This window comes from Clytia hemisphaerica, unplaced genomic scaffold (genome assembly GCF_902728285.1).
Source record: "Clytia hemisphaerica strain Z4C2 unplaced genomic scaffold, Clytia hemisphaerica genome assembly, whole genome shotgun sequence".
NCBI lineage: Eukaryota > Metazoa > Cnidaria > Hydrozoa > Leptothecata > Clytiidae > Clytia > Clytia hemisphaerica.
Window position 1 is genome coordinate 1,464,820 of NW_027103587.1, and position 13,439 is coordinate 1,478,258.

At 35.6% G+C, this 13,439-nt stretch overlaps 1 protein-coding gene across 8 annotated transcripts in view; it reads left to right on the top strand.

The window, feature by feature from the left end:
• LOC136801449 (inositol hexakisphosphate and diphosphoinositol-pentakisphosphate kinase 2-like) overlaps positions 1–10,789 on the top strand; it is a 50,183-nt gene extending 39,394 nt beyond the window's left edge. For 4 of the 8 annotated variants that reach the window (XM_067058088.1, XM_067058094.1, XM_067058093.1 and 1 more), the window contains exons 13-22: positions 645–940; positions 1,472–1,544; positions 2,310–2,443; positions 2,899–2,937; positions 4,533–4,647; positions 5,486–5,637; positions 6,670–6,830; positions 7,836–8,039; positions 8,424–8,564; positions 10,231–10,540. In XM_067058088.1, the coding sequence (XP_066914189.1) occupies positions 645–940; positions 1,472–1,544; positions 2,310–2,443; positions 2,899–2,937; positions 4,533–4,647; positions 5,486–5,637; positions 6,670–6,830; positions 7,836–8,039; positions 8,424–8,564; positions 10,231–10,445 (1,530 nt within the window). In that variant the 3' untranslated portion in view covers positions 10,446–10,540. Of the gene's footprint in view, positions 1–644; positions 941–1,471; positions 1,545–2,309; positions 2,444–2,898; positions 2,938–4,532; positions 4,648–5,485; positions 5,638–6,669; positions 6,831–7,835; positions 8,040–8,423; positions 8,565–10,230 lie in introns of all 8 variants that reach the window. The other 4 variants (XM_067058092.1, XM_067058096.1, XM_067058089.1 and 1 more) reach the window with 3 other exon arrangements.
• Positions 10,790–13,439: the final 2,650 nt, after the last annotated feature.

Below are 13,439 nucleotides of genomic sequence, written 5' to 3' on the forward strand. Positions count from 1 at the left end.
CAAAACAAAAGATTTTATAACAGATCATCCATTCTGCGCATACCACGCTCTGGGATAAGGTAAATGTGACGATCTGATCTGGTTATTCAACAAAAAACTGCCTTGCCTTTTGCTACCTGTAGCTACTAATTACTAAATTACTAGCCTAAGTGTTATTTTAGGAAAAAATAAGGTTTCGAACGCATTCAAGGGCGACCCAAGGCTCCCGTGCTCCTATATTGCCTGCGGTTTTGAAGAGGTCTGCGATTAAGACTAATTTAGAGTATCAAAGATGAGCCAACATCCGTACTCCCCGAGAATTGCTATTTTAGCACTTCCACTTTTTTCATTGAATATTTCGATTTTGGAGTTGCTCGGTGGCTTCTAGGGCCTAGGCTATATTCCAAGCCTTATTGGAGCAAATTTGAGCTTTTAAGTCCTGAGATCCTAAGGTCCTTAGAGTTAAGAGTCTACTTTCCAACCGTATTTTAACGAGCTAAAAAATCATTTGTGGTGTTTAAAATTTCGCAAATTTTGTCTCAAATATTTTTGTATACGAATTTGCTTTCAGTGTAATGATCAAAAGCCTGTACACCATTTTTCTCTGACAAAAAAATCTAACTGCGAGACATTCAGAGGTAATTTTTCTTTTCTTTTTCGCACAGTTGGCAGCATGTGGTGATAATTCAATACTAAAAGCCATGCGCAAAGTCAAAAATCCTCACGAATGTTGTGAGAAAGTTGATGAACTCATCAAAGCACTTGTGGTGAAGATCAACGAGAAATGCGCAGATCCTCATACAAACCCGAACAAGAGTGATTTATACCATGATGAAACGCTAAGCTTGATGAAACACCGTTGGGAAAAAATCGAAAAAGATTTTCACAGTAATGAAGGTTTTGATATCTCCCTAATACCAGACATCTACGATTGCGTCAAATATGATTATCTCCATAATCAGTGAGTAAAATTTTCATACAACTTTTTTCGTCTTTGTAAGGATGAGTTCATTTATGGTAAACAAAGTTGGTGGTAGTAGTTGGCTTTACCAGGGAAGATTCCCGCCTATTCAACCCTAAGTTTGGCGTTTAGGGACCCGAAAGTCGCTTAAAAATATTATTAATTAGGCGAAAATAAAAAAAATGTAGTGTTTCGGGAATGTGGGTGAAGGAAGAAAGATCTCATGCGACCGGCCGGAAAAATGTTTTTTTTCTAATGTATCAACTACTAACGAACAAAACTTGATTTACAAGCGGAAAGTGGCCGGGTCAGAAAATCTTTCTTTTTCACCCGGCCAGGTGAAAACACTACATTTTTTTATTTTCGCCTTACGTTATTAAATAGTTTGGACAATTATTCTTCTTATATACTGTAAGAGTGTCATATCGGTTTCTCGGACTTTTCGTTTGATGCCGAAAACTTGATAACACTGCATATAAGATTGCTATCTCATTTTCGCTAAATGAAACGTTTTTTATTTCTATTTTCTAGGTCGTTGAAGTTTGACCACCTGCCAGAGCTCTACACGTATTCCAAATCCTTAGCTGACATTGTCATACCATTGGTAAATCTCTTGTCAATTTTTCAAACAAAAAGTCAAACTCTCGAGTTTTGAATTTGATTTTTTTGGATTTAGTGATTACAGTAAAGAAGGAGTCTTTACCTTACGATGCAAAGAGATTTTGAGATTTTGGACTTTTGAAATATGTGCTAAAATTTGCCCATTTTTCAATTATTTTTCCCAACGTCGTATCATATGACATTTTTGTTTGTCAACAAATGCTGACAGGGAGTGACAGGTGATATTTGCCACCGTCCTGTCTCCCTTGAAAACTTCCACGTATAGACCAAGTTGAGCCATTGTTCAAAATCTTACGATTTTGTCAAGATTTGCGTAATTAGTATATGTAATCACATGATAACGAGTGCAATTCTCGAATTGTACGAGTTATTATGTGATTACGAGCTAATCGCACAATGGCTTTCACTACTTTTTCCCCGTCAGGAAAGTAAATTACACTGAAAGTTTTATATTTTTCTCTTCTCTCTGTTTTTTTATTTTTGTTTATAAATTTTCGGGAAATTTTCTTTCTCAAAAAATGAATTACGAATGCAATTAAAACGTTCGATAAAAAAATGCAAGAAAAAACATTAAAATCAATTTTGTAAACATTGGCGCCTCATTGAAGAGTGTGATTAATGATTAACTGCTCTCTACAGAATGCAATTAACGATTAATTGCTCTCTTTGAAGACGCGCCAAAGAAGAAAAAATAACTCATCATGTGATTATAATGTTTATTATACCTAACTGACTCCACTAATTACAGGAATATGGGATCACCAAAACTGAGAAGATGAGGATATCCAAGCAGATTTGTAATCGGTTTTATCGTAAAATATTGGCTGATCTTCAATACAATGTGCAACAGTTGGAGGAGACGGTCCATCGCCTAGATCCTAGGTAATACACGAGTTTTTTTCAATCATGACAGATATTACTGACTGACTGAATGACTGACTGGACTGGCTCACTGATACATTTTTCCACATACCATGACAGACTCCATTCTCAAACTTCCCTACTTTCAATGGACCTTTTTATAAATTACGTCACGGACATCACTTGCCTCGTATTCAAACAATTACCATGGTGATTATGTCCCTTGGGAGATTACATGATTTTTTATGAATAGAAAATAGTTTTATTAAAATCCGCTGGGAGTTAATCATCATGGCAATATTTCCAAAACGAGGCAAGTGATGTTCGTGACGTAATTTATGAAAAGGTCTATTCATTTTGTACAACAGAATGCAGAATGAAACTGGCAAAATTAACTGACGATAATTTACTGTACACTTGATTATTTTCTAAAGGAGATCAATTACCATAGTATTTTTTTCTTCTTTTTATGTTAGTTCGTGGAAACATTACGAACCCAGATATGAATCTGCCGGGTGAGTAGAAAACTCCCTTGCACCACCCTTTGACACCTTAATTGACATGACTGCACCCCCTAGAAACTTCCCTGAGCTGACTGACACTATTGTAATACTGTTTTCAGAATACACAAATAAATAGTTTTTCGATAAATTTCTTATAACTCGTATTATTTTTGAACTTTTCATTTCATATGAACAGTTCGTTGATTTTTCAACTTTTTTTTATTTCGTCAACAAATTATGTGTGTATAGATCACGCTTTGGACATTTTACTGACCAATGACATACATTACACAAACCAGACGATATTTTACCCGATCGCTCAAATAATAAAAAATATAATACAGGCTGGCATCGTTTCCCGAAATTCATGATGTTAGTGACGCAAATGATGTAATCTTTCTATGAAAAAACATTGATTCTCATAAATTTGTTTTACCTTGAGATAATATGACCAGAGACAAGATTTTCAACTCCATGGGGTCAGATTTGTCGCTTTTACCTAAATTTCTGTCATTTTCAATTTCTGCTTAGGCGTTTAACTTCATGGCCATGGGGTCAGAAAATTTTCGCCTCGCTAAATTCTGCTTATGCTGAGGTTATAATTATCGGTTTGTCCTTCCTAAATGATAAAATCACTACCTCGCAGAAAATCACTCAATTAAAGCACGAGTGAAATCATTTCTGTTCTGGTTTAGACGGACTCGCATTTTCTACCTATTCTAATTCTGAATTGAATTTGTCAGAAAGTTGAATGTCTAAAGTCAATGCATTGCCCTCTTTTGAAGCATATGCAATGACTTCTATCAATTTTTTTCAAGCAAAGATTTTAACTACCAATTTTCTTCCCACTTCTTGATCAATAAGAATACGCCAGGTAGAAAGTCGACCGTCTACATTAAATCTAATCCGTCGCAAAAAAATGTTTTTTTAACTAAAGGCACTGCCTGTGCAGCAGTCTCCCCCCGCAGCGGATTTGCGAGTTTTTGTATCGGAGGCTATCGAAGGAGACCATATAAAGCAAAATTGACATAATTGTTTCCAAAATCGCGGTCCACTTTGCTCAACAACGGTAAAAACACCAAAATACCCTCGTCTGTATAGGTGAGCAAAGGCGATATAGAACCGTGCATCAACTATCCACTTTGCTTCGCGTCGAGTTCACTAACCGTCGCCCTCGATATCCTCGATAAATAAACTCGCTATTTTTTGGGGGCCTGGACAAGGAACACGGCAACAGAATTCATTATACTACCAGATACTACTAAATTTTACTAAAATCGTAAATCAATCAAATGAGTAAATCTAATTTTGCCCCCTCCCCCGCATCTACGCACGTATATTTTGAATTCATGATATGTACCACTGGAGAGTCTTCTGGGAACTTTTAAAATACGTCACTTAGACAATAGAAAAGGTGACATATTGGGTGGAACAAAAACAGAAAAGTTACATAATTTCGTTTATTGCAGTGGTGCATATCATGAATAGCATTTTTTTCTAGCTTTAAAAGCATAATAATTTCTAATTGTCACTGGACAATGAAGTGTTGTTTATATTGTCTTTTCTCGACAATCTAATAAACATTTATTTATCTCTACCATGTACAGGGAGTCGCGTGATATAGCAACACCACACCGTCACGTTCGCACGCGCTTATATATGACAAGTGAAAGTCATGTCCATTCTGTTGTGGCTGCTATCAAACACGGAGCTCTCTTCAAAGTATGTCGATTTCTTTCCTTTGTTTATTTTTTTCTGTGATATCTTATTGGTTTTAAGAAAGATTTGACCTTAAATTTGTTTTTTTCAAACCTTCTTTCACTACTGAATTCTTCCAGCTTTTTCAACACATTAAGGGACCTTTAGCATCTAGGACGGCAAATTTGAAAAGTACGGTAGGATTGAACAAAAAGAAAGCCCTTAGGGATTGATAGCTGGATCCCAGCTAGATTCTATTCTTTTCATATCAATTTTTTCATGAGAATAGTGAATTTTAACAGGGTAATTAATGGACGTTTTCAAATCTCAAGATGTCTTGGAAATTCTTTTTTGACGTAGCCTTTGAGACGAAGACGGTAAAAAAAGAGTGCAATAGTTTTAAATAATGTGAATCCCTCGAGAATTATAACATCTTTTTTTACAAAAACTTAAATTTCAAATTTGTGCACGTGATATCAAATCTAGATAAAATCGGATAAAAATTGCCATTTGATTTTATGATTTATTTCACGTCCTAGATGCTAAAGATCCCTATTACCTCGGGTAGCTACTAAGTGTGTTGCAAATTTCTCTTCGGGACCGCTACTTATCTTAGTATATTTCTTATACAGTTAAGTCTCTCTAATTCGAACCTCTACTATTCGATCCCCTCTGATAGAAATTAGTATAATCGAATCTTTCTCTAATTCGAACAGAATTTTTTTAGTCCCTTGAATATCGAATTAGAGAGAGTTAACTGTAGTTTTTTTTTTTGCCTCAATTCTTCTGTATTAGCTTCTGTTTCAACAATTCGACCCAGGGTATTCTTGTAATTTTCAAACAACTTTTTTTATACTTTAAGGACATGAATGACAAACAATGTGAAAGAGCCATCAAATATTTAAGTCAGACGTCGGAACTAAATTACCTGACACAGATCGTATTCATGCAGTACGAAGATCCGTCCGCCGACCCACTTTCAGAAGATCGCTTTCATATAGAGATGTTCTTCAGGTATGATTCGTAACGATTCCATTTCACTCCGAAACGAAATGAAGCCATTCTATTGGTTAAAAGTGACGTAAAACCTGAATGTAACCAATCGAATGGCTTTATTTCATTTCGGAGTGAAACAGAATCGTTTCGTGTCGCTCCGGTATGGTTTACTTTACGGATTGCGAGAGTTCACATTTGTATTGCAACGTTTCTGAGCAAGAAAACGGATCAGTTCCGTTCCGATGAAAATAGTGGAACGAAACCGTATCGATCTGTTCTCTTTTTAACGTTTCGAATTTTGACGTTAACACTTTTTTCGGAACCGTTTCGTTTGGGAAGGATACGGAACCGTAAAGCCTGAACACGGTCTTAAAGACGTGCAAGACAGTTAAAGGTAATCTGAACTCTCTCATTACGAGACCCCATTCCCTGAGAGAAATGATTTCTTTCCAACACGGAGATTTGATCCTCCACCAATACACATGCAAGCATTCTTACTCACGATTTATTTATATTTTATTATCTGGCATCCGATGTACATCTTCTCTTTCGACACACTAAATCGGGAAAATTTTGACTTCCGACAGAAATTCAGCCAGGTTTTCAGTGTTTACGCGACTGGGAATGTCGGCATATCAATGTTATTAGATTACCCTTTGATGAGAGCACTCCTCTAGAGCTCTATTGTGGGCGGTCGCAAATCCACCATTGCAATAACCAAAGCCGAAGCATTTAACGCTGTCATCGAGACAAAAGGTCCAATCTCTAAATTAGTGTGTCAAAAAACTGAGTCAAGTTTGCTTTTCTAATTTGAAAATTGTAAGATTGGTCCTTTTCTTGTAGTGGAGAAGGATCCTATCTACAAGAGAAAAGTGTCAATCTCTAAATTTTAAGTTAAAAGCAAAGTAAAAAGAAAATTCTTAGACACCTGTTCTGAGATTGGACCTTTTGTCTCGACGGCAGCGTTATAAGTATGTGCCATCATTACGTACATCAACACGTTTAACACTTGTAAATTTTATTAATTTATTTGATCTGTTTAATATTCAGCCCAGGCGTTAAGACACCGGACACGAAAGAATTAGCGGAACAATTAGCGGACGAATCACAAGAAAATGATTATCACGGATCTTTCGAACTTGGTTGTTGCGGATCAAGCGATCGACTGAACGTTCTCAAAAACATTGGCCTTGAACAAGCAAACAAACCAGGTAACATTTGATGACTTTTCTTTCTGACATGTTTCATTATACCTTAAGGGAACTAATTTTTGCGGGAACTAGTTTTCGCGGAACTAATTTTTGCGGGAACTATTTTGGGGAGCTGTTTTCAGTGTCTACTGCGAAATTAGTTCCGCGAAATGCAATCTTTACTAAAAATCCTCTAAAACACTTAGGAATATACAAGAATTTCGTCAAAACGTGGGTGTCAATTGCGGAAATAGTTCTGCAAAAAATGCGCCAATTTAGTACCCTCGTACCGCGAAAATAAGTTCCGCAAAAATTAGTTCCTTCAAGGCATTTATGATGAAATCTTTTTTTTAATACGATTCGAAAAACACCAAGTATTCGTCCATTAGAGTATTAAGTATTTATTTAAGTATTCGTCCTTAGCTCTTAGTTTAAAAAGTTTAGTAAAAGTTTTGCTTAGTCGCGCCTTGAGCTGTTTTGAAGATTTTATATCCTGACTTTTCTGTTCCAAATTGCAACTTGCTTTACGAAATTGCAGCTTGCTTTACGAGATTGCAACTTGCTTTACGATCATGGTATGTATACATATTGATATTTTTAGGTTTTTGTTAACTTTTTTCAGAATTTAAAGTTATTTCATTGGATTTTTCAGTTTTGAGGGACTCAGTGGCTTCCAGGCTATATTCACAGCCTTATTGGAACATTTTTTCAAACTTTTGGATTGCGAGATCCTAAGGCCCTAACTGACCGTTCACTTTTTTCAGCCCGGTAACCCGGAGGAAAACCTTTGGAAATATTCCAACAAAAAGTTCAGGACGCGATATCTTATTACCAGGTTAGTCGGCTGTAGTAGACTGCAAAAGTATTTTTGTATGACTTTCTTGACATGAAATGCTTATCATATGAGTGGACCCAGTATAGTGAGAAAGTATATTAAAAACTACTAATTAGACAGTTTAAAATATTTTTTTGCACACGCATACACATATCAACATACACATACACACACACCGTTCTCGTTTGTAGTGATGATTAAAAAACCCGAACGTCGGTTCTCGTTACCGACTTTATCGTCGGACGAGAATGACGTCATCGTTACTGGAGACGAGAAAAAACAACAAGATACAAAGAAGACGAGGTTTGACGAACAAACGAAGAGACCTCCTTTGTTGCATTCCATGAGTTATACAAAACCTGACGAAAAGAAATTGACAAAACAACGACGACTTAGTATGTGATCTCGAGTGCCTGATAAACAGGCAACAATATAACAAGAAAAAAAAAACTAAGTTTGGGATGAATCTTTGCAAGTTTTCCAGATTTTTTTCACCCCCTCTCCCCCCTCGGACCTCATTAGAAATACCAGTTTAATAATTTTTGGAAATATTTTTTTATTTATTTATTATTTTTTTATCAAAAAAAGAGCCCCTTATTTTGCTCTAAAAAGCCCCCACCCCCTCCTGGAAATTTATGAAAATGTCTATCACGATTCACGATAACAAATGTAATCAAATTTCTTACGAAATAAGTAGCTTGACCGCAAATGAAATATCCATATTACAAATATACAAACTTTGCGCTTTAACGTATTTCCATTGTCTCCCTTACGTGCAGGTGGAAGTGAGATGCCAAGCACGTCACCGGTACGCATGTCTCTTCAGCCGATGTTGGAAAGAGTTAGCTCTGGTATGGAATCTAAAAAGACGGTTTTTAGCACGAGTTCGATGAGCGATACTGAATCTGTATCATTGATTGGTAAGATTTTTTATATATCTTATTTTTGTCAATACACCTTTTCGACGGTCGTCGCGGGGTCAGGCGGTCATTTTCTTTAGGTGCAAAAAAAAGACTGTGACAGTTTTAGAGTGGTAAAACGGAAAAAAATACCCGCGCGGTCTAAAAGGTGTATAGATGATGTTTGTTTTATCCATTGTGTTTACACGTTTTTCTTATAAGAATATTCAAAATTTTTGAAGTTTTCGGATGCTCTTAACTTTTGAGTTTTAAGCTTAAAATGTCTTTAAAATGTTCTTGTTCCCCCTTTTTGTGAGTATTTTTTGTCCATTTCCCTAATGGATGTACTAGAGTCCTCAAAGCCTTAACATTATTTTAACCCGTTCTTAATATTTTGGCCATCGAAGCCTTATTTTCCTATATAGTTTGTTCTTATAAAAACAAACGTGTACTCAGGTTCAATATCTACCTTAAGGGAATAAATTAATGCGAGAATAAATTAATGCGGAATTAATTAATGTGAAATTAATTAATGCGAATTTGGCCCTAATTCGCATTATTTAGTTCCGCAATTCTTAAAATTGGTCAATTCGCATTAATAAATTCTGCAATTTCAATAATTTTGCTGTGATTTTATCATTAATAAAGTTTAGAATGTGGCTCATTCGTATTAATTAATTTCGCAAAACATGAAATTTTTTTTGGAGTCATTCGCATTAATTTATTCCGCATGAATTTATTCTCGCATTAATTTATTTCCTTAAGGTATGAATAAATTAGTTTGCTTATTTTGAAACTTGGAAATATGTTTTTCAGCTAGAGAAGTGGCTTGAACTGATGTCTGTACAGTTGACTCTCTCTAATTCGATCTTCAAGGGACCGAAAATTTCCTTCGAATTAGAGAAAGATTTGAGTTACAGAGAGTAATTTAAACCAAGTTTCAGCTGTTCACCAAGTTCGAATTGAAAGATTCGAATAATAGAGGTTCGAATTAGAGAGAGAGTTGACTGTATGTTAAAAATGAAAAGTCTGAAAACTAAAACTTTCCGAATTTAATTTTCCTCTTCCTCTCCTAAGTTAGGATCGAAGATGTTTCTCTAGAAACGTTGTCGTAGCCTACATTGTCGTTGTGAAACAAAAATGAGCCAAAAAGGAAAAACTACACGTTCTTTTTTTATAAGGAACCTTAACATGGCTCCGAGCCTGGAGTTCCTTATTTTTTCCAGAGAATATTAGCCTCAAAATTCCTTATCGAGTTCCTTGTTTACTTAAATCTGCTAATATTGGGTTTGCTAAGTATGTAATTAATGTCTAAGTATAAAAATTGATAAAGTACAGGAAAAGACGTTTATTGAATGTTGTTTGGTCAATATTTTGTCATCTTTTGTTTCGGGTTTGGTAGATGCTTGCAAGTTCATACTGTTCCTTAACTTATTTTCTTATTCTCAGCCTGAGCAATTCCTTATTTTTCGGACCGTTTTCAGCCTTAAGTTCCTTATAAACGTGTTCCTTATAAAAAATGTGCAATATTTTTCACACACACACATATATATGCTATGTATTTCACACGTTTTCACGTTGCCGTTGTGGCTTCGGGAACTCTCTAATAGGCTTGTTAAGCCTGACTAAATATGCAAGGAGTTCAAACCTCCTGGTTCCGGTGATTTCAAGTGTATTTTATATTTAGGTGCTGACGTAATCGATACTCTGCCATCACTACATCCTTTGGTATGTTTACACAGCAAAGTCCGACAAAAATCCATGGACCATTTCCTTACAACTCTTATGGAGACGAAGTCTTCAGGAGTGGAGCCTGAAGGTGCGGATATTAGAAAGATGAGCATGGCGCATGCTAACACGAACACTTTGAGTGAGAAGTTATACCAAGTGAAAGAGCGTTGATTTAAATCTCTCTCGTCATTGGATCTCTTCTGAATGTTGGATCAAGTGGTTCCGACACGAACAAGGTCTAATCCTAGGAAGCACACAACGTTGTTTCAACGTTTATCTAACGTTCACAACGTCCATATAACGTGAGATGAACGTTGAAACAACGTTAAACACCAACGCATAATTATGAAATGACTGAGTAAGCCCACTACTCTTGTCTCCCGAATAGACGGGGGGGGGGGGTCCGAATAAGCAGGGGGGTAGGAAAATTTTCTAAATTGTAATAAGCGGGGGGATGGAATAAGAGGGGAGGGGTAGTTTGAAGACAGATTTTTTTTCTAACTGGTATCAATTTCAACAACAAAAAAGAAACTTTATTAAATAAAAACGTAAAATAAGAACCAATACTAACAAAAAGGAAAATTTTAACAAGTTTAAGGTCTACCTACATTGTAATTAAATATTGAATTATTCGAATTTAATTAGCGGGGGGTCTTAATAAGAGCGGGGGGATGGATTTTTTTGTCTCTTAACAATTAGCGGGGGGGACGTCTATTCGGGAGACAAGAGTAAGCTTTATAAAAACCCTGGAAGAAGGTTCTCAATCTCGGCCAACCATACAATCTTTGATCGGAGTTTTTTTATTTGTAAAACTACTGAAAATCGACTCGAGAGCTATATCTACTTTTTCTTGACTAACTGTTCGAGGTAGCGTTATTTGACGTTGATTTTTTAACAATGGCTTTTTGACGGGTACTACTCATTGTCACTGACCTTTATATATCCCTGGACCAAGCTATATCCGCCATCTTTGATCGAAGTTTTTTTCAAATTGGTACCCGTAAAGAAGCCATGTTAAAAATTACCGTCTAACGGCGCTACATCATCAAAAGTTTTCGAGGGGAAGTAGATCTAGCGCTCTCGATGCATTTACACTGCTATTGAGTAGTGCCGCTATTAGGGTACCACTTTTCAAAAAACTCCGATAAAAAGATTTTGCTTGGCCGGGATTGAGAAACTTGGTCCAGGGTATATAAAGGTCAGTGAAACTACTTTAAAACTCTGATCAAAGATAGTGGATGTAGCTTTGTCAAGGGTTTAAATAAATATCACTGGGTAAGTCTCACTATTGGATGAATGAAATTGAATTAACATTTTGTGAGGAAAGAGGGTTGGTAGGGCCCTTAAAACAACTAATCAAATTGGTCCCGCCTTATTCGTTTAATTTGACTTCTTTAAAAAAGATTTCACTTTTTTCAAAACGACCGGTATGTTTTTGTTGAGGTTGTTCTCAATTTTCCAGAAAACTTTGGTTCTAAAATTGCTCTTATTATGTTCCTATTTTCTGGGCAAACGAGGTAAGTTTTATGTCATATTATTTCTATTTTGATCCCCTAATTTGCTTAGCAAAAACCATTAAAAAGCAATTGAGTTTCTGTAAGGGTTCCAAAATTATGAAAGTCAAAAATCAACTCACTCAAAGGCTCATAAATTCTTAAAATTTGGACTAAAATTTGAACATTTTGGCTGAAATAGTCCCTCTAAGGGTGCCAAAAACGTCTGGAAATTCAGTCTCTCAAAGGGACGATTTTCGAACTTTAGCTCGGACAAACCTAGCCCCTGGGCTCCTGTTTTTTTAGAGTTTCAGAGCCCACCTGTTCTTATAAAGTTGTTCTCAAGATGAGTGTCTTTTAAAGACGTATTTTATACCGGTTGTAAATAATCAGAATATAGTTATAAATTATTATTCTGTTGTTTTTATATTCAATGACGAATTCATAAATTATTATTATTTGGTAAATTTTTGTAAATAAGTTACTATATTTTTTGTGTTGGATTTTTAATCATTTTTTGGTAATCTTCAGTTAAAAATAATACTTTCAATTCTTAATTCAGAGTTTTGTCTTATTCTAAAATGGGTTTAGCTTTCTCGCCAAAACGAGGCATAAATTGTAGAACCACTCAGAGAGCTACACGTTTTTTTTTTGTTTTTTTTAAGAAACACACTTTTAAGAAACATGAGGCTCAGAAAGCTTAAAAACTAGGAAACATGCTAAGGTTGAGAATGATAAAATAACATTTTTTGATTGGACCTACCCCGGTGGAGGTCCTATTATTAATTAACCTCTGTCCGTCCGTTCGTTCGTTCGTTCGTTCGTTCGTTCGTTCGTTCGTTCGTTCGTTCGTTCGTTCGTTCGTTCGTTCGTTCGTTCGTTCGTTCGTTCGTTCGTTCGTTCGTTCGTTCGTTCGTTCGTTCGTTAGTCACCAACTTTTCTCGAGATTGTCTCATTGACATTAGTTTTTTGCACAAAGATGTCTAACTATAAACCGTTGAATGTGACGGAGCCCGATTTTCGAAAAAAAAAAATTTTTTTTTTTTTGCATGAAAGTAGGGTACTATCATAGGTAAAAGGTGGCTCAAGCAGATATTTGTTAAATAAGAATTTTTCAGCTAAAAAAAGGCATCTTTATCTATAAGAATCATTAATAATAAGCATACATCAATGTTCTTAGCCAAATAACTCAATTTTTTGATGAGATAGATGTTTCTTTTGCTTACGAAATCTTGAATATGAAAGAATATTTCAAGAGTAAGATATTTTGGTTTCTGAATGTTTTTTTATAAGAAACAAACGACTAATTAATAGATCGTATCACTATTTGTGTTCTGAATGATTGTTTAATGGTCACGCTCATGTTGATTTCAATTATATATGCGTTAAATGCATAACCAGGTAGGTCCATAAAAGTCACTTGTTCGTTTTTTTTTTTAAGAACTTCAACCAAAACAAATGTTTAGAAAAGTGTAAGAAACATTTAAAGCTCAAAAGGCCGATTTCTTAAGAAACATTGAGGCTGCTTGGTAAAACTAGTTTCTTAAAAAAAAACGTGTATCGACAGCTGTTGGATCTGACTCAAATTTGGCGCATTTTATCCTTGGACAATACCGCTGGGTGTATTTTTTGATTTTGGGAGAACTGACCGATGGCTGTAAACTCTGCGCAT